This window comes from Lampetra fluviatilis, chromosome 70, assembly GCF_964198595.1.
Source record: "Lampetra fluviatilis chromosome 70, kcLamFluv1.1, whole genome shotgun sequence".
Lineage (NCBI taxonomy): Eukaryota > Metazoa > Chordata > Hyperoartia > Petromyzontiformes > Petromyzontidae > Lampetra > Lampetra fluviatilis.
Genome location: NC_136344.1, coordinates 2,717,586 through 2,740,317, shown reverse-complemented (window position 1 = coordinate 2,740,317; position 22,732 = coordinate 2,717,586). Strand labels below are relative to the sequence as shown.

The 22,732-nt window shown below is 57.6% G+C and overlaps 1 protein-coding gene and 1 long non-coding RNA gene across 2 annotated transcripts in view; one reads left to right on the top strand and one right to left on the bottom strand.

The window, feature by feature from the left end:
* LOC144952841 (piezo-type mechanosensitive ion channel component 1-like) overlaps positions 1-11,613 on the top strand; it is a 42,846-nt gene extending 31,233 nt beyond the window's left edge. The window contains exons 8-10 of the mRNA XM_078883310.1: positions 682-774; positions 5,326-5,440; positions 10,617-11,613. Coding sequence (XP_078739436.1) covers positions 682-774; positions 5,326-5,440; positions 10,617-10,872 — 464 coding nt within the window. The 3' untranslated portion in view covers positions 10,873-11,613. The remainder of the gene's footprint in view (positions 1-681; positions 775-5,325; positions 5,441-10,616) is intronic.
* A 9,476-nt stretch (positions 11,614-21,089) lies between these two features.
* LOC144952789 (uncharacterized) overlaps positions 21,090-22,732 on the bottom strand; it is a 6,648-nt gene continuing 5,005 nt past the window's right edge. Inside the window, exon 3 of the long non-coding RNA XR_013640691.1 lies at positions 21,090-21,239. This is a non-coding gene — a long non-coding RNA (uncharacterized LOC144952789). The remainder of the gene's footprint in view (positions 21,240-22,732) is intronic.

Here is a 22,732-nt window from a genome sequence, read left to right as displayed (position 1 = left end):
CCACTCACTCACCCACCCACCCACCCACTCACCCACTCACCCACTCAACCACTCACTCACCCACCCACCGACTCACTCACCCACCCACTCACTCACCCACCCACCGACTCACCCACCCACCCATTCACTCAATCAACCACTCACTCACCCACCCACTCACCCACCCACTCACTCACCCACCCACCCACTCACTCACCCACCCACCCACTCACCCACCCACCCACTCACTCACTCACCCACCCACCCACCCACTCACCCACCCACCCACTCACCCACCCACCCACCCACTCACTCACTCACCCACCCACTCACTCACCCACCCACCCACCCACCCACTCACCCACCCACCCACTCTCTCACCCACCCACCCACTCACCCACTCACCCACCCACCCACCCACCCACCCACCCACCTACCCACCCACTCACTCACCCACCCACTCACTCACCCACCCACCCACCCACCCACTCACCCACCCACCCACTCACCCACCCACCCACTCACCCACCCACCACTCACTCACCCACCCACCCACTCACCCACTCACCCACCCACCCACCCACCCACCCACCCACCCACTCACTCACCCACCCACTCACTCACCCACCCACCCACCCACTCACTCACCCACCCACCGACTCACCCACCCACCCACTCACCCCTCCCCCCCGTGTGTCCCAGGAGACCCCAGTGACCTCTTCTCCAACGTGATGCTCCATCTCAAGCGGAGTGCAGAGAGCTCGGGCCACGCGCAGGAGTGGTGGAGCATCAGAGGTGAGCTCCCAGCCTGCCTCCACCATCACCAACATCACCAACATCACCAACATCACCAACATCACCATCAACATCACCAACATCACCACCATCACCAACATCACCAACATCACCAACATCACCAACATCACCAACATCACCACCATCACCAACATCACCATCACCACCAACATCACCAACATCACCAACATCACCAACATCACCAACATCACCAACATCACCAACATCACCACCAACATCACAACATCACCAACATCACCAACATCACCAACATCATCACCAACATCACCATCATCACCACCATCATCATCACCAACACACCAACATCACCAACATCACCACCAACATCACCACCAACACCATCATCACCAACATCACCAACATCACCATCAACATCACCACCATCATCATCACCAACATCACCACCATCACCAACATCACCATCAACATCACCGACATCACCACCATCACCAACATCACCAACATCACCACCAACACCATCATCACCAACACCAACATCACCAACATCACCAACATCACCACCAACATCACCAACATCACCAACATCACCAACATCACCACCAACATCACCACATCACCACCATCACCAACATCACCAACATCACCAACATCACCACCAACATCACCAACATCACCAACATCACCACCAACATCACCAACATCACCAACATCACCAACACCAACATCACCACCATCACCACCAACATCACCAACATCACCAACATCACCAACATCACCACCAACATCACCAACATCACCACCATCATCACCCAGCCTGCCTCCACCACCACCATCACCACCACCATCACCATCTCCACCATCACCAACATCACCACCATCATCAACATCACCAACATCACCACCAACATCACCAACATCACCACCATCACCAACATCATTATCACCATCACCACCATCACCAACATCACCACCATCACCAACATCACCACCATCACCACCAACATCACCAACATCACCAACATCACCAACATCACCACCAACATCACCAACATCACCAACACCACCAACATCACCAACATCACCAACATCACCACCAACATCACCAACATCACCAACATCACCAACATCACCAACATCACCACCATCACCAACATCACCACCATCACCACCAACATCACCAACATCACCACCAACATCACCAACATCACCACCATCACCACCAACATCACCAACATCACCAACATCACCAACATCACCACCAACATCACCAACATCACCAACATCACCACCAACATCACCAACATCACCAACATCACCACCAACATCACCAACATCACCAACATCACCAACATCATCACCAACATCACCATCATCATCACCACCAACACCATCATCACCAACATCACCAACATCACCACCAACATCACCAACATCACCAACATCACCACCAACATCACCAACATCACCAACATCACCACCAACATCACCAACATCACCACCAACATCACCAACATCACCAACATCACCAACATCACCAACATCACCACCAACATCACCACCAACACCATCATCACCAACATCACCAACATCACCATCAACATCACCACCATCATCATCACCAACATCACCACCATCACCAACATCACCATCAACATCACCAACCATCACCAACATCACCAACATCACCACCAACACCATCATCACCAACATCACCAACATCACCAACATCACCAACATCACCACCAACATCACCAACATCACCACCAACATCACCAACATCACCAACATCACCAACATCACCACCACATCACCAACATCACCAACATCACCAACATCACCACCAACATCACCAACATCACCAACATCACCAACATCACCACCAACATCACCAACATCACCAACATCACCAACATCACCAACATCACCAACATCAACCAACATCACCACCTCACCACCAACATCACCAACAACACCAACATCACCACCAACATCACCAACATCACCAACATCACCAACATCACCAACATCACCAACATCACCACCAACATCACCAACATCACCAACATCACCACCAACATCACCAACATCACCAACAACACCAACATCACCACCAACATCACCAACATCACCAACATCACCAACATCACCAACATCACCAACAACACCAACATCACCACCAACATCACCAACATCACCAACATCACCAACATCACCAACATCACCACCAACATCACCAACATCACCAACATCACCAACATCACCACCAACATCACCAACATCACCACCAACACCAACATCACCAACATCACCAACATCACCACCAACATCACCAACATCACCAACATCACCAACATCACCACCAACATCACCAACATCACCACCATCACCAACATCACCAACATCACCAACATCACCAACATCACCACCAACATCACCACCATCACCAACATCACCAACATCACCAACATCACCACCAACATCACCAACATCACCAACATCACCAACATCACCACCATCACCAACATCACCAACATCACCAACATCACCAACATCACCAACATCACCACCAACATCACCACCATCACCACCAACATCACCAACATCACCAACATCACCAACATCACCACCAACATCACCAACATCACCACCATCATCACCCAGCCTGCCTCCACCACCACCATCACCACCACCATCACCATCTCCACCATCACCAACATCACCACCATCATCAACATCACCAACATCACCACCAACATCACCAACATCACCACCATCATCAACATCACCAACATCACCACCAACATCACCAACATCACCACCATCACCAACATCATTATCACCATCACCAACATCACCACCATCACCACCATCACCACCACACTCTTACTGCCTCCACCACCAACATCACCACCATCACCAACATCACCAACATCATTATCACCATCACCAACATCACCCACCATCACCACCACACTCTTACTGCCTCCACCACCAACATCACCACCATCACCAACATCACCAACATCCCCACCATCACCAACATCACCACCATCACCAACATCACCACCATCACCAACATCACCACCACACTCCTACAGCCTGCCTGCACCAACACCATTATCACCACCATCACCACCATCACCACCACACTCCTACAGCCTCCACCATCATCACCACCATCACCACCATCACCAACATCATTATCACCATCACCAACATCACCACCATCACCACCATCACCACCACACTCTTACTGCCTCCACCACCAACATCACCACCATCACCAACATCACCAACATCCCCACCATCACCAACATCACCACCATCACCAACATCACCACCACACTCCTACAGCCTGCCTGCACCAACACCATTATCACCACCATCATCAACATCACCACCACACTCCTACAGCCTCCACCACCATCACCACCATCACCACCATCACCACCACACTCCTACAGCCTCCACCATCACCACCATCATCACCACCATCACCACCACACTCCTACAGCCTCCACCATCACCACCATCACCACCATCACCACCATCACCACCACACTCCTACAGCCTCCACCATCACCACCATCACCACCATCACCACCATCACCACCACACTCCTACAGCCTCCACCATCACCACCATCACCACCATCACCACCATCACCACCACACTCCTACAGCCTCCACCATCACCACCATCACCACCACACTCCTACAGCCTCCACCATCACCACCATCACCACCATCACCACCATCACCACCACACTCCTACAGCCTCCACCATCACCACCATCACCACAAAACGTCCTTACTTCCCCGCTTTGCGTTGAAGACACGACGGGGTGGTGGTGGTGATGGTTGGTGGTGGTGGGTGGTGGTGGCGGTGACGGTGGTGGTGGTGGTGGCGGTGTATAAACACAACGTCCATACTTCCCCGCTTTGCGTCGAAGACACGACGGGGTGGTGGTGGTGGTGGGGGCGGTGGTGGCGGTGACGGTGGTGGTGGTTGGTGGTGGTGGGTGGTGGTGGCGGTGACGGTGGTGGTGGTGGTGGTGGCGGTGTATAAACACAACGTCCATACTTCCCCGCTTTGCGTCGAAGACACGACGGGGTGGTGGTGGTGGTGGTGGCGGTGGTGGCGGTGACGGTGACGGTGGTGGTTGGTGGTGGTGATGGTGGTGGTTGGTGGTGGTGGGTGGTGGTGGCGGTGTATAAACACAACGTCCATACTTCCCCGCTTTGCGTCGAAGACACGACGGGGTGGTGGTGGTGGTGGTGGCGGTGGTGGCGGTGGCGGTGACGGTGGTGGTTGGTGGCGGTGATGGTGGTGGTTGGTGGTGGTGGGTGGTGGTGGCGGTGACGGTGGTGGTGGTGGTGGTGGTGTATAAACACAACGTCCATACTTCCCCGCTTTGCGTCGAAGACACGACGGGGTGGTGGTGGTGGCGGTGACGGTGGTGGTTGGTGGCGGTGACGGTGGTGGTTGGTGGTGGTTGGTGGTGACGGTGGTGGTTGGTGGTGGTGGTGGATAAACACAACGTCCATACTTCCCCGCTTTTCGCCGCAGAGACGAGTGGCTGCGACGAGTCGGAGGGTGAGGCGGTGACGAGCGACGACCTCACCATCGTCGTGTTCAGCGACGAAGTCAGCCCCCCCAGCCTCAGCTTCCTCGCCGGATACGGGTACCACCAACACCACCCACACCATCACCACCCACACCATCACCTGCACCAGCTGTAGCACCAGCTGTAGCACCAGCTGTAGTAGCACCACCACCCACACCATCACCTGCACCAGCTGTAGCACCAGCTGTAGTAGCACCAGCAGCTGTAGTAGCACCACCACCTGTAGCACCACCAGCTGTAGCACCATCACCTGCACCAGCTGTAGTAGCAGCAGCAGCAGCTGTAGTAGCACCAGCTGTAGTAGCAGCTGTAGCACCAGCTGTAGTAGCACCAGCTGTAGTAGCACCAGCTGTAGTAGCACCAGCAGCTGTAGTAGCACCAGCTGTAGCACCAGCAGCTGTAGCACCAGCTGTAGTAGCACCAGCTGTAGCACCAGCAGCTGTAGCACCACCACCTGCACCAGCTGTAGTAGCAGCAGCAGCAGCTGTAGTAGCACCAGCTGTAGCACCAGCAGCTGTAGCAGCAGCTGTAGTAGCAGCTGTAGCACCAGCAGCTGTAGCACCAGCTGTAGTAGCAGCTGTAGCACCAGCAGCTGTAGCACCAGCTGTAGTAGCACCAGCAGCTGTAGTAGCGCCAGCAGCTGTAGTAGCGCCAGCAGCTGTAGTAGCGCCAGCAGCTGTAGTAGCACCAGCACCAGCTGTAGCACCACCTGTTGTAGCACCAGCTGTAGTAGCACCAGCTGTAGCACCACCACCAGCTGTAGCGCCAGCAGCTGTAGTAGCGCCACCACCAGCTGTAGCACCACCTGTTGTAGCACCAGCTGTAGCAGCACCACCACCAGCTGTAGCACCAGCAGCTGTAGTAGCACCACCACCAGCTGTAGCACCACCTGTTGGAGCACCAGCTGTAGTAGCACCAGCTGTAGTAGCACCACCACCTGTAGCACCAGCTGTAGTAGCACCACCTGTAGTAGCACCAGCTGTAGTAGCACCACCACCTGTAGCACCAGCTGTAGTAGCACCACCTGTAGTAGCACCAGCTGTAGTAGCACCACCACCTGTAGCACCAGCTGTAGTAGCACCACCTGTAGTAGCACCAGCTGTAGCACCACCACCAGCTGTAGCACCAGCAGCTGTAGTAGCACCACCACCAGTTGTAGCACCACCTGTAGTAGCACCAGCTGTAGCAGCACCACCACCAGCTGTAGCACCAGCAGCTGTAGTAGCACCACCACCATCACCAGCTGTAGCACCAGCAGCTGTAGTAGCACCACCTGTAGCACCACCACCAGCTGTAGCACCAGCAGCTGTAGCACCAGCAGCTGTAGTAGCACCACCACCAGCTGTAGCACCAGCAGCTGTAGTAGCACCACCTGTAGCACCACCACCAGCTGTAGCACCAGCAGCTGTAGCACCAGCAGCTGTAGTAGCACCACCACCAGCTGTAGCACCAGCAGCTGTAGTAGCACCACCTGTTGGAGCACCAGCTGTAGTAGCACCAGCTGTAGCACCAGCTGTAGTAGCACCACCACCTGTAGCACCAGCTGTAGCACCAGCTGTAGCACCACCTATAGTACCAGCTGTAGCACCACCAGCTGTAGCACCAGCTGTAGTAGCACCACCACCTGTAGCACCACCTATAGTACCAGCTGTAGCACCACCAGCCGTAGCACCAGCTGTAGTAGCACCACCACCTGTAGCACCACCTATAGTACCAGCTGTAGCACCACCAGCCGTAGCACCAGCTGTAGTAGCACCACCACCTGTAGCACCAGCTGTAGTAGCACCAGCTGTAGCAGCCCCACCAGCTGTAGTAGCGCCAGCAGCTGTAGTAGCGCCAGCAGCTGTAGCACCAGCAGCTGTAGTAGCACCAGCAGCTGTAGTAGCGCCAGCAGCTGTAGTAGCGCCAGCAGCTGTAGCACCAGCAGCTGTAGTAGCGCCAGCAGCTGTAGTAGCGCCAGCAGCTGTAGCACCAGCAGCTCTAGTAGCACCACCACCAGCTGTAGCACCAGCAGCTGTAGTAGCGCCAGCAGCTGTAGCACCAGCAGCTGTAGTAGCACCAGCAGCTGTAGCACCAGCTGTAGTAGCACCACCTGTAGTAGCAGCACCAGCTGTAGTAGCACCACCACCTGTAGCACCAGCTGTAGTAGCACCACCTGTAGTAGCACCAGCTGTAGTAGCAGCACCAGCTGTAGCAGCACCACCTGTAGTAGCACCAGCTGTAGTAGCACCACCTGTAGTAGCAGCACCAGCTGTAGTAGCACCACCTGTAGTAGCACCAGCTGTAGTAGCACCACCTGTAGTAGCAGCACCAGCTGTAGTAGCACCACCTGTAGTAGCACCACCTGTAGTAGCAGCACCAGCTGTAGCAGCACCACCTGTAGTAGCACCAGCTGTAGTAGCACCACCTGTAGTAGCAGCACCAGCTGTAGTAGCACCACCTGTAGTAGCACCAGCTGTAGTAGCAGCACCAGCTGTAGTAGCACCACCTGTAGTAGCACCACCTGTAGTAGCACCAGCTGTAGTAGCAGCACCAGCTGTAGTAGCACCACCTGTAGTAGCACCACCTGTAGTAGCAGCACCAGCTGTAGCAGCACCACCTGTAGTAGCACCAGCTGTAGTAGCACCACCTGTAGTAGCACCAGCTGTAGTAGCAGCACCAGCTGTAGTAGCACCACCTGTAGTAGCACCAGCTGTAGTAGCAGCACCAGCTGTAGTAGCACCACCTGTAGTAGCACCACCTGTAGTAGCACCAGCTGTAGTAGCAGCACCAGCTGTAGTAGCACCACCTGTAGTAGCACCACCTGTAGTAGCAGCACCAGCTGTAGTAGCACCACCTGTAGTAGCACCACCTGTAGTAGCACCAGCTGTAGTAGCAGCACCACCTGTAGTAGCACCAGCTGTAGTAGCACCACCTGTAGTAGCACCACCTGTAGTAGCACCACCTGTAGTAGCAGCACCAGCTGTAGTAGCACCAGCTGTAGTAGCACCACCTGTAGTAGCACCACCTGTAGTAGCACCAGCTGTAGTAGCAGCACCAGCTGTAGTAGCACCACCTGTAGTAGCACCACCTGTAGTAGCAGCACCAGCTGTAGCAGCACCACCTGTAGTAGCACCAGCTGTAGTAGCACCACCTGTAGTAGCAGCACCAGCTGTAGTAGCACCACCTGTAGTAGCACCAGCTGTAGTAGCAGCACCAGCTGTAGTAGCACCACCTGTAGTAGCACCACCTGTAGTAGCAGCACCAGCTGTAGTAGCACCACCTGTAGTAGCACCAGCTGTAGTAGCAGCACCACCTGTAGTAGCACCAGCTGTAGTAGCACCACCTGTAGTAGCAGCACCACCTGTAGCACCAGCTGTAGTAGCAGCACCAGCTGTAGTAGCACCACCTGTAGTAGCAGCACCAGCTGTAGTAGCACCACCACCTGTAGCACCAGCTGTAGTAGCACCAGCTGTAGTCCTACCAGTAGCCTTAAAGGAGCCTCTCTTGTGCAGATCAATCAGCGTCAAGGACAGTGTGTAGCATCTCATAGCCACCACGGGTCTCTGCGGGTTCAATGGGACAATTCCCGCATGTTAAAGCGGTGGATGATGGAGCTGCCTCTTGTGTGTTCTCCACACCAACTCCACACGTGCTCCCCACCCACCTGAACACCCACCACCCACCCACCCCACCACCCACCCACCCCACCCACCCACCCACCACCACCCACCCCACCACCACTCACCCACCCACCCACCACCCACCACCACTCACCACCCACCCACCACCACCCACCCCACCACCCACCCACCACCACTCACCCACCACCCACCCACCACCCACCACCACTCACCACCCACCCACCACCACCCACCCCACCCACCCACCACCACTCACCCCACCACCCACCCACCACCACTCACCACCCACCCACCACCACCCACCCCACCACCCACCCACCACCACTCACCCACCACCCACCCACCCCACCACCACTCACCCACCCACCACCCACCACCACTCACCACCCACCCACCACCACCCACCCACCCCACCCACCCACCCACCACTCACCACCCACCCACCACCACCCACCCCACCACCACTCACTCACCCACCCACCACCCACCCACCCACCACCACTCACCACCCACCCACCCACCCACCACCACTCACCACCCACCCACCACCACCCACCCCACCCACCCACCACCACTCACCCCACCACCCACCCACCACCACTCACCACCCACCCACCACCACCCACCCCACCACCCACCCACCACCACTCACCCACCACCCACCCACCCCACCACCACTCACCCACCCACCACCCACCACCACTCACCACCCACCCACCACCACCCACCCACCCCACCCACCCACCCACCACTCACCACCCACCCACCACCACCCACCCCACCACCACTCACTCACCCACCCACCACCCACCACCACTCACCACCCACCCACCACCACCCACCCACCCCACCCACCCACCCACCACTCACCACCCACCCACCACCACCCACCCCACCACCACTCACTCACCCACCCACCACCCACCACCACTCACCACCCACCCACCACCACCCACCCCACCACCCACCCACCCACCACTACTCACCACCCACCCACCACCACCCACCCCACCACCACTCACCCACCCACCACCCACCACCACTCACCACCCACCCACCACCACCCACCCCACCACCCACCCACCACCACTCACCCACCACCCACCCACCACCACCCCAACATCACCACTAACTACCACCACCACCAACCACAATCACTCACCACCTACCCACCACCACCCCACCCACCACCCACCCACCACCACCCCACCCACCACCCACCACCCACCCACCACCATCCCAACATCACCACTAACTACCACCACCACCACCCCACCACCACCCCACCACCACTACTAACATAAACAAATACAATCACCACCACCACCACCAACCACCATCACCACTAACTGCCACCAATGCAATCACCACCACCATCATCATATCCACCACCACCCCACCACCACCACCACCACCGCACCACCACTACCACCCACCCACCCCACCACCACCCCACCACCACCACTACCCCACCGCCACCACCACCCCACCACCACCCCACCACTAACTACCACCAATACAATCACCACCACCATCATCATAACCACCACCACCACTATCACCCCACCACCCCACTCCACCACCACCACCACCACCACCCACCACGCCAGGATCCTGGGCCTGTACGCGTCGGTGGTGCTGGTGATCGGCAAGTTCGTGCGCGAGTTCTTCAGCGGCATCTCGCACTCCATCATGTTCGAGGAGCTGCCCAACGTCGACCGCATCCTCAAGCTGTGCACGGACATCTTCCTGGTGCGCGAGACGCTGGAGTTGGAGCTGGAGGAGGACCTCTTCGCCAAGTTGATCTTCCTCTACCGCTCGCCCGAGACCGTCATCAAGTGGACGCGCGAGAAGAACAACGACTAGCGGCGGAGGTTGTGGTGGAGTAGGAGGTGGTGATGGTGGTGGTGGTGGTGGTGGAGGTGGTGGTGGAGGAGGAGGTGGAGGTGGAGTTGGAGCTGGAGGGGAGGACCTCTTCGCCAAGTTGATCTTCCTCTACCGCTCGCCCGAGACCGTCATCAAGTGGACGCGCGAGAAGAACAACGACTAGCGGCGGAGGTTGTGGTGGAGTAGGAGGTGGTGATGGTGGTGGTGGTGGTGGTGGAGGTGGTGGTGGAGGAGGAGGTGGAGGTGGAGTTGGAGCTGGAGGGGAGGACCTCTTCGCCAAGTTGATCTTCCTCTACCGCTCGCCCGAGACCGTCATCAAGTGGACGCGCGAGAAGAACAACGACTAGCGGCGGAGGTTGTGGTGGAGTAGGAGGTGGTGATGGTGGTGGTGGTGGTGGTGGTGGAGGAGGTGGTGGAGCTGGAGGAGGACCTCTTCGCCAAGTTGATCTTCCTCTACCGCTCGCCCGAGACCGTCATCAAGTGGACGCGCGAGAAGAACAACGACTAGCGGCGGAGGTTGTGGTGGAGTAGGAGGTGGTGATGGTGGTGGTGGTGGTGGTGGAGGAGGTGGTGGAGCTGGAGGAGGACCTCTTCGCCAAGTTGATCTTCCTCTACCGCTCGCCCGAGACCGTCATCAAGTGGACGCGCGAGAAGAACAACGACTAGCGGCGGAGGTTGTGGCGGCGGAGGTTGTGGTGGAGTAGGAGGAGGTGATGGTGGTGGAGGAGGAGGGGGAGGTGGTGGAGGAGGTAGTGGTGGAGGAGGTGATGGAGGAGGTTGTGGTGCAGCAGGAGGTGGTGGTGGTGGAGGAGGTGGTGGAGGAGGTGGAGCAAGGAGGAGGTGATGGGGCAGATGGTGGTTGAGCTGGAGGAAGAGGAGGAGGTGGTGGTGGCTGGTGGTGGTGGTCAATGGGTGATGGTGGTGGCTAGTGGTGGCTAGTGACTGCTAGTGTCTGCTGGGCGGCAGCGATGATGGCGATGGCCGATGGCGATCCGAGACCGGGAAACCGACGCTCGGCAAAAGGTCCTCCCGGCGCGCCGATGCCGGGGCAAATTGGGCGCCAGGCCGCCTGCCGCCACCACCCCCGGGGCGACATCTTCAAGACGCCTGCCCTTGCGGCCTGCCCTGTCGGCCTGCCCTGTCGGCCTGCCCTTGCGGCCTGCCCTTGCGGCCTGCCCTACCATACCGTCCTGCCCGTCTCGCCTGCCCGTCTCGCCGCGTCGGGGAGTCTGAGCGGAGAAAAGCCACAGCGGCAAGGGCGTTCGTGGTCAGGGGTCGGGGTTTGAGCCCACGATCCCTACCTTGTGCCAGGCGAGGTAGTCAACATCTCCTAGCCCACCGTGATGATGATGATGATGAGAGAGATGCAGACTCTAAATATACAGCAGCAGGGGCCGGGAACGCAGCCACGACCTCCTGCATACTGGGTGAGGTAGTAAACATCTCCGAGTCCACCGTGATGATGATGATGAGAGAGACGCAGACTCCAAATATACAGCAGCAGGCATAGTCAGGGTCGGGATGGAACCCACGACCTCCTGCGTACCAGGCAAGGTAGTCAACATCTCTGCGCCCACCATGATGATGATGTTGAGAGAGAGACGCAGACTCCAATTATACAGCAGCAGGCGTCTGGATCAAACCGACGACCTCATGCGTACCAGGCAAGGTAGTCAACATCTCCTACCCCAACGTGATGATGATGATGAGAGAGATGCAGACTCCAATTATACAGAAGCAGGCGTCTGGATCGAACCCACGACCTCCTGCATACCAGGCGAGGTAGTCAACATCTCCGTGCCCACCATGATGATGATGATGAGAGAGAGACGCAGACTCCAAATATACATCAGCAGGCGTCGGGATCGAACCCACGACCTCCTGCGTACCAGGCGAGGTAGTCAACATCTCCTACCCCAACGTGATGATGAGAGAGACGCAGACTCCAATTATACAGCAGCAGGCGTCGGGATCGAACCCACGGACCTTCTGCATACCGGAGAAAAACCATGGGGAGCTGGGTGGGTTGGAGGGGGGTGGCGGGGAGAGAGAACTACACACGCTCGCTCTTCAACGAGCGACAAAGATCACCCCCCCCCGCCTCCGTGTGGCCTTAACGGACTGTCGGGCGGCAAGTGCCGATCGCGAGCACCGCTCACGCCACGCCCGGCCGCCTTTGTCTCCCCGGTCGGCGCTGACGTTGAGCGCGCAGGCCACGGTAGCGAGGTAACTCACTTGAGGCTGAGTCGACCTTGGGGAGAGGGGGGGGGAGGTCCCCCCATCCCCCCTACCCCCCCATCCCCCCCCCCCCCCCCCCCCCCGGGGGGGTCTGGCTCGGATAACACTGGTCAACACACTTTTTCTGGCATAAGGTATTCCAACGGTTTTAAGGTAATTTTTGGGGTGCTGATATTCCAAATCTGGCATCAGTTTTTTGTCTCTCACATCAGGTTTTTGAGATATCAAATATTGCACTTTCAATAAAAACTGCAGAAGAAAAAAATTAAATAAATGTGGATATCTACATAAAATGATGATGTCATAAACACACTATCCTAAAAATACAGCAACCGTATTTTAACACTGAAGCAGTCACCGACTCGCAACAACTTGCAATCGTAAGTGACGGAGTTAATTTCGGGTAAAATCAATGAAAATGGGGGTATGCCGATAGCATAAAAATGAGATGCGATAGAGCAAATCTGAGATCATATTTGGAATCAGCACCCTGAAATTAGTCTAGAACAGCTGCAAAAGTCCAGGCCAGAATTTGTTTTATTTGTATTTTGACAAGTGCGATTCGTCGCCGGCGTCGTCGACGGCGACCGCCGCTGCCTTGCACGTGCGGCGGTAGTGGCAGTTGGCTGTGACGTCACACAGGCCACGTGCCACGTTAAGGCCACGCCCCCCCACCCCGCCCGACGTGTGAAGCGTCGAACGACCGCTGGCAGGAAGTGACGGGGACGCCCATTGGTGTGTTGACCGGCCGAATCGCGCCGTGTTCGGAACGGTACACGACAGGCGGCTGGGGTGGTTAGCACCACGCACGCCCGGCCGCCTTTGTCTCCCTAGTGGCGATGTTGACCACAGCACCAGGTGCTCGTTTGAGGACGGGTCGATCGAGGCGGGGGGGAGGGAGGCCTCAACTCGGGTCGCCGGGTTCGTAGCGCACACACACACGTACACAACAACAACAACCGCCATTCGCCACTAAGTGGCGGTGACGTCACCACGACGCTTGTGCCAGGCCAAGTGCACCTTGAGGCCACCACGTGAAGTGTCGAATGCCCGCTGGCAGGAGGTCCACGGGGCAGACCCAGGTGCCACGGGTCGACTGACCGAGATGACCACGTACACACAAACAGACACACACAGACACGTACACACAAACACACCTACCCAAACACACAAAGACAAAGATCCCTCGTATAGCCATAACAGACTCTAGGGGCAAGTGCTGTTAGCGAGCACCTATGAAGGCCGGAACGGTACACGAGGGGGTATAAATGGTACCTTGGTTATTGATTGGCTGATGGGTTTTGGGGGGGGTGGGGTGATAGGATTTTTGTGTTGGTGGAGAGGAAATGGATGGTAAAGGAAGGGCGGTGATAGGCGAAGGGGGAGGACGGTGAGGGAGGGTGGTGGTAGTGAGTGTGAGGGGGTGAGGTTAAAAGAGGGGAAGGAAGAGGATGGTGAGGGAGGGAGTCCAGCGGTACTACTCGTTGCCGCGGCGATGACGTCGTTGGCTCGTGACTTTGTGACGACGACGACTCGCACACGCGCACATGCTCGCGCGAAGCCTTTGCTCACGACGGCAAAAACTCGCGTTCCGATTGGCCGTCCGTCGCGGGGAAATCATGGAGCCGCGTCGTCTTTTTTTATTTGTCCCGCGCTCCGTCAAACGTTCTCGACGGAAGCCTCCAGACCGTTTCGCTTCCCTCTCTTCTGCCGCTCGGAACGTGCGGGACGTGGAGAACGCGGGGAACGAGATTCGTCTTCATCTTCATTTCCGCCGTATAACGGTGTCGTCTTAAACGTTCATTTTTTTTTGTTCAACACGGCTCGGCTGGTTTTATAAAGAAAAATTATTTGCAGGCCGAACCTCCCCCCGCCCCCCCCCCCGCCCCTTGCCTGGTTACCTTGGGGTCAGGTGAGAGGGGAGGCCGGGCGACGGTGGAGGTTTCGGGCCTCGTTCGAACCTAGTTCGGGCCTCATTCGGGCTTAGTTCAGGCCTGTTTCGATCCTAGTTCGGGCCTAGTTCGGGCCTCATTCGGGCTTAGTTTAGGCCTGGTTCGATCCTAGTTCAGGCCTCATTCGGGCTTAGTTCAGGCCTGTTTCGATCCTAGTTCGGGCCTAGTTCGGGCCTCATTCGGGCTTAGTTCAGGCCTGTTTCGATCCTAGTTCGGGCGTAGTTTGGGCCTCTTATTGGCCTCGTTGGGGCCTCTTTCTGGCCTCATTGCGGCCTTGTTCATGCCTCATTCGGGCCTAGTTCAGGCCTCGTTCAGGCCTCGTTCGGGCCTAGTTCGGGCCACGTTTAGGCCTATACTTTATCTCACGTGCAGAGGGGAGCGCTCACCGAGGAGAGTGGCTGGGCAACAGCGTCTGACTGGAAAGCAACCAAAAAACTAATAAAGATGCAAGCGACTGCCGAGAGTCGCATCGCTACGGGGCGGAAGACGTCGCGCGCCGTGTTGCGTTTTAAATGTTGGCCTACCGACAGCTTTTATTTTAATTTTGAGGCGTTTTGTTTACAGGTCAACAAGGAGGGGAGAGCAAGGCAGCCTGAAGGTCGAGGGCCGGCCAGGTCCCTCCCCACCGCCCCGGGGTTCACTCAAAGGGACCGGGTGGCTGGCTCAGGAGGAGCCAGAGGTTTTCTTTTTGACAGCGGGGGAAAAAAAACACTGCCCGTACCGTGCTGGCTTGGCTCGGATGCAGGTAGTGGAAAAACACCGCCTGTACCGTGCTGGCTTGGCTTGGATGCAGGTAGTTGAAAAACACTGCCTGGACCGTGCTGGCTTGGCTTGGCTTGGATGCAGGTAGTGGAAAAACACTGCCTGTACCGTGCTGGCTTGGCTTGGATGCAGGTAGTGGAAAAACACTGCTTGTAACGTGCTGGCTTGGCTTGGATGCAGGTAGTGGAAAAACACTGCTTGTACCGTGCTGGCTTGGCTTGGATGTGTGCAGTGGAAAAACACCGCCCGTACCATGCTGGCTTGGCTTGGATGCAGGTAGTGGAAAAACACCGCCTGTACCGTGCTGGCTTGGCTTGGATGTGTGCAGTGGAAAAACACTGCCAGTACCGTGCTGGCTTGGCTTGGATGTGGGCAGTGGAAAAACACCGCCAGTACCGTGCTGGCTCGGCTTGGATGTGGGCAGTGGAAAAAACACCGCCCGTACCGTGCTGGTTTAGTTTGGATGCGGGCAGTGGAAAAACACCGCCTGTACCGCGCTGGCTCGGCTCAGATGCTGATAGTGGAAAAACACCGCCAGTACCGTGCTGGCTCGGCTTGGATGTGGGCAGTGGAAAAACACCGCCCATACCGTGCTGGTTTAGTTTGGATGTGTGCAGTGGAAAAACACCGCCAGTACCGTGCTGGCTTGGCTTGGATGTGGGTAGTGGAAAAACACCGCCCGTACCGTGCTGGTTTAGTTTGGATGTGGGTAGTGGAAAAACACCGCCCGTACCGTGCTGGCTTGGTAATTACGACCCGCGTCGGGCACATCCGTACGCACTGCCCTTTTGGGGGAGTGGTGGGGTGGGCGGTGGGGGTCGTGGGGGTCAGGGTGGGTGGGGGTCAGGGTGGTTGTCACGGTGTTTATATTCCTCCCCCCCCCCCCCCGCTCGCGAGGGGTTGCCTGCCTTCAAGTGACCTTTGTTTTCGTGTTACTCTGCACACTACGTGGAAGGAGGTGGAGGAGTTTGGTTGGGGGGGTGGAGGCGTCGGAGCCCTGCCACCGTAACGTTTCCCGCGCGCCGTCGTGGCAATGAAACTGATTATGATGATGATGATGATAATAACCCGTCGGTTTTTTTGTTTGTTTTGTTTTTTGTTTTACTCTCTGAGCTTGAAATTCCAGCCGCGAGATTTTCGTGACAGTTGCAGACCAAAAAAAAATGTTTTTGTTCGCACGCGACGATTCGTTGTCGGGCGATCGGTCAATCAATCAGTCGGTCGGTCGGTCGGTCGATCGGTCAATCGGTCGGTCAGTTGATTGGTCGGTCAATCGATCGGTCAATCGGTCGGCCGATCGGTCGGTCAATCGATTGGTCGGTCGATCAATTGATCGGTCAGTCAGTCGGTCGGTCGATCAATCGATCGGTCAGTCGATGGGTCGATCGGTCAGTCGGTCAATCGCTCGCTGTTGTTTATTTTCTATTTAACGATAACGACGAGATGAGTTTCCACGGCGTAACCGCCCGCCCGTCCGCCCGCTCACCCGGTGAGTCCGGAGCAAGCGAAGCCATCGAGGTCACGGACTCTAAGGCGGCGGATCGGGTCGGAGCCGACGGACACACGCGCGGTTTCGGGACGCGCGCACAGACGGAGAGTGATGGAGAGGGCGAAAAGAGAGGTGGAGAGAGAGGAGAGAGGAGAGAGGGAGATCCTCTTGTGTTGTCTGTTGCTCGACAGTAGCTGTATTTGTCTTTTTTTGAGTAAACGATTGGCGGGATTGCATCTTTGCTGGTCGTCTTTGCTTGGAGCTTCGCGTGTTCATCTTCATCATCTCACATCTTCATCAATCACACGTCATCCCACGTCTTCGTCATCACACGTTGACCAGCGGACTCGAGTAGACTCACACGGCGAGACACGCGGACCAGCATAGACTCGCACAGACTCACCTAGAATCACAGTGAGACCCACAGACTCACCTAAACTCACACAGAGAGACCCACAGACTCAGACGGCGAGACACGCGGACCAGCATAGAGAGACCCACAGACTCACCTAGAATCACAGTGAGACCCACAGACTCACCTAAACTCACACAGAGAGACCCACAGACTCACACGGCGAGACACGCGGACCAGCATAGAGAGACCCACAGACTCACCTAGAATCACAGTGAGACCCACAGACTCACCTAAACTCACACAGAGAGACCCACAGACTCACACGGCGAGACACGCGGACCAGCATAGAGAGACCCACAGACTCACCTAGAATCACAGTGAGACCCACAGACTCACCTAAACTCACACAGAGAGACCCACAGACTCACACGGCGAGACACGCGGACCAGCATAGAGAGACCCACAGACTCACCTAGAATCACAGTGAGACCCACAGACTCACCTAAACTCACACAGAGAGACCCACAGACTCACACGGCGAGACACGCGGACCAGCATAGAGAGACCCACAGACTCACCTAGAATCACAGTGAGACCCACAGACTCACCTAAACTCACACAGAGAGACCCACAGACGCACACGGCGAGTCACAGACTCACACAGAGACCCACAGACTCACACAGACTCACCTAGACTCACACAGACTCACCTAGACTCACACAGACTCACACAGACTCACACAGACTCACTCAGAGAGACCCACAGACTCACACAGACTCACCAAGACTCACTCAGAGAGACCCACAGACTCACACAGACTCACCAAGACTCACACAGACTCACCAAGACTCACTCAGAGAGACCCACAGACTCACACAGACTCACACAGACTCACACAGACTCACTCAGAGAGACCCACAGACTCACACAGACTCACCAAGACTCACTCAGAGAGACCCACAGACTCACACAGACTCACCAAGACTCACACAGACTCACCAAGACTCACTCAGAGAGACCCACAGACTCACACAGACTCACACAGACTCACACAGACTCACACAGACTCACACAGACTCACACAGACTCACTCAGAGAGACCCACAGACTCACACAGACTCACCAAGACTCACTCAGAGAGACCCACAGACTCACACAGACTCACCAAGACTCACACAGACTCACCAAGACTCACTCAGAGAGACCCACAGACTCACACAGACTCACCAAGACTCACACAGACTCACTCAGAGAGACCCAGACTCGCGTGTCGCGTGTTTATTGAATCACTCGGCACGCTTCGCCATCATCTCCCTCGCGTCTCTCCGCTTCTTCTTCTTCTTCTTGGGCTTCCCCTCATCCTGCTTTCCCTCCTGCTTCCTCTCCTGCTTCTCCTGCTGCTTCTCCTTCCCCTGCTGCTTCTCCTCCTGCTTCCTCTCCTGCTTCTTGCCCTCCTGCTTCTGATTCTTCCCCTCCTCCTGCTTCTCCTTCCCCCGCTTCTTCCCCTGCTTCTCCTGCTGCTTCCCCTTCCGCTTGCCCTCCCGCTTCTCCTGCTGCTTCTCCTGCTGCTTCTGCTGCTTCTGCCGTGGCTCCGCGTGGGAGCCCACGAGGATCTCGACCTGTGGCTCCGAGCCACCGTCGGCTCCCCGCGGCTCCGGATCCTCCGTGTCGCGGCCGTACAGTTTGTCCGACTGTACGACGGACGACGACGACGGTCACAGCGACGACGACAACAACAACGACGAGAGACGTCAGCAATGACGTCACAATGAGGTCACAACAACGACGAGACAAGACGTCACAGCGACGACGACAACAACAACGAGAGACGTCAACAATGACGTCACAACGACGTCACAACAACGACGAGACAAGACGTCACAGCGACGACGACAACAACGACGAGAGACGTCAACAATGACGTCACAATGACGTCACAAACAACGACGAGACAAGACGTCACAGCGACGACGACAACAACAACGAGAGACGTCAACAATGACGTCACAACGACGTCACAACAACGACGAGACAAGACGTCACAGCGACGACGACAACAACGACGAGAGACGTCAACAATGACGTCACAACGACGTCACAACAACGACGAGACAAGATGTCACAGCGACGACGACAACAACGACGACGAGAGACGTCACAGCGACGTCACAATGACGTCACAACAACGAGACATCAACAAAGACACCACGAAGACGACGAGAGACGTCACAACGACGACGAGACAAGACCTCACAGCGACGTCACAGCGACGACGACAACAACGAGAGACGTCAACAATGACACGACGACGGCGAGAGACGTCACAGCGACGTCACAGCGACGTCACAATGACGACACCACAACGACAACAACAACGACAACAACAACAACAGGAGACGTCAGCAATGGCACCACACCGACAACAACGGCGACGAGAGACGTCACAGCGGACGTCACCTGCTCCTCCCCCCTCTCTGCTCCCTCCCTTCCTGCGCTGCCTCCTCCTCCCCACTCCCCCCCCCCCCTTCCACCTTCACCCTCCCCACTCCATCCCCCCCCCCACTCACCTCCCACCTTCCCCCTCCCCCCATCCCCCCTCCCCCCCTCCTCCCCCCCCCACTCACCTCCTCCCACCCCACTCCCTCCCCCTCCCCCCTCCCTCCTCCCTCCCCCCCCCCACTCACCTCCCACCTTCCCCCTCCCCCCATCCCCCCTCCCCCTCCTCCTCCCCCCTCCTCCTCCCCCCCCCCACTCACCTCCTCCCACCCCCCTCCCCCCCCTCCCCCCTCCCCCCCTCCCCCCCCCACTCACCTCCCACCTTCCCCCTCCCCCCATCCCCCTTCCCCCCCTCCTTCCCCCTCCTCCTCCCCCCTCCTCCTCCCCCCCCACTCACCTCCTCCCACCCCCCCTCCCCCCCCCTCCTCCCCCCTCCCCCCCCCCCTCACCAGCTGTGCAAGTCTGGGGTCTCCTACGGCGTCAGCTGCGGCCTGCACGAGGCCCCGGACTGTGGCGTCTCCCCCCCCCCCGCACCTCCCCCCATCTACTCCCCCCTCCCCCCTCCCTCCTCCCCCCCCTCCCTCCCCCCTCCTCCCCCTCCTTCCCCCCCCCCCTCCTCACCCCCTACCCCCCACCTCCCCACTCCCTCCCCCCCCCCACTCACCTCCTCCCACCCCCCTCCCACCCCCCTCCCCTCCACCTCCACCCTCCCCACTCCCCCCATCCCCCCCTCCTCCCTCCTCCTCCCCCCCCTCCTCCCCCCCCTCCCCCCTCCTCCCCCTCCCCCCCCCCCCCTCCTCCCCCCCTCCTCCCCCCCCTCCCCCCTCCTCCCCCTCCCCCCCCCTCCTCCTCACCCCCTCCCCCCCCCCCTCACCAGCTGTGCGAGTCTGGGGTCTCCTACGGCGTCAGCTGCGGCCTGCACGAGGCCCCGGACTGTGGCGTCGCCTTTGACCTCGAAGCCGTCGGCGGCGTCGAGCCAGGCGAGCGGGTCGCTCCTCACCGACTCGAGCAACACGGGGGGCCGCCTCGCTGGCCCACAGCGCTCCACGCACGCTGTGGCACGGACACGCGGTGGTGGTGGTGGGGGGGGGGGGGTGGGTGGGTGTGGGGGGGTGGTGGTGGTGGTGGGGGGGGGGTGGTGGGGGTGGTGGGGGGGGGTGGTGGTGGGGGGGGGGGGTGGTGGTGGTGGTGGTGGTGGTGGGTCGTGGTGGTGATGGTGGTCGTGGTGGTGGTGGTCGTGGTGGTCGTGGTCGTGGTGGAGGTGGTGGTGGTGATGGTCGTGGTGGTCGTGGTCGTGGTGGTGGTGGTGGGGGGGGGGGTGGTGGTCGTGGTGGTCGTGGTGGTGGTGGTGATGATGGTGGTGATGGTGATGATGGTGGTGATGGTTGTGGTGATGGTGGTGATGGTTGTGGTGATGGTGGTGATGGTGGTGATGGTGGTGATGGTGGTGATGGTGGTAAAAAACAACCCCCTACCTCCTCGTGGTGCCGAATGGCTCTGGACGGTTGCAAGGGGCTGGTAACCCCTCCACCTTCAATTAATTACCACAAAACCACGACGGATTTTTTTTTATTAATAAGCTTGTGCCGGAGGCCCCGGGGGGACAGGCGTCTATGACGTCTCCTGGCCAAACCCCATTTGGTGGAGCCAGGAGACTGAATCATTACACTTGGGGCTCCTCCAGAAACAACAAAAAGCCACTACGTGTGGCCACGTGGAATGTTCGAACGCTCACTGCAGAGGAGAGGCTGCCACTCCTCTGTCGGGAGCTGGGACCGATATCACCTGGATCTTTGTGGTATTCAGGAGGTCCGGTGGACCGGCTCTGGCTCCTGCCACCTCTACTCGGGGCAGGATACTGCCAAAACAACAGGGTGTGGCTATTCTTATGAACAAAATAATTAAGGGGGCATGGGAGCGTGGCGGTGAGGTGTGGGAAGTCCCAGGCTACTTTGGGCTCGCCTTGCCATCAACCAGAGGCGAGGAGTGGTGGTCGTGGTTACTTATGCCCCCACCGAAGACGAACATCCGTGGAGGGATGCAGGCAAGGCTGAGGAGTCAGATGCCTTCTATGACCTCCTGTCACAGGTGCTGGCTAAAGTGGCCCCTCGGGATAGAATCATCTTGTTGGGTGACTTCAATGCCCGAGTTGGTCATGATGCTGGCACCTGGTCTGGAGTGATTGGAAGGCATGAGCCAGATCAGCTCAATAACAACGGCAGCAGGCTGCTAGATTTGTGTGCAGCCCATGGGCTTGTAATTACCAACACACTGTTCCGGCATCGGCGCATCCACACAACATCATGGATGCATGCCGGGTCCAAGCAAGAACATCTGCTGGACTACATAGTGACGGAACAGCTGATCTGCCCACTGACCATCGACTTGTCATCTGTAAAATGCACCTGCCATTCTTTTCACTTCCGATGGTGGGTGTGCAACCAGGACCCCATTCAAACCCTCAGTGGGCCTGGTCTCAGCTAGCTTATGAAAGTTGGAAGCGAAAATTTCATCATCGCTTGCAGCTGGGGTTGGCATCGTCCCCC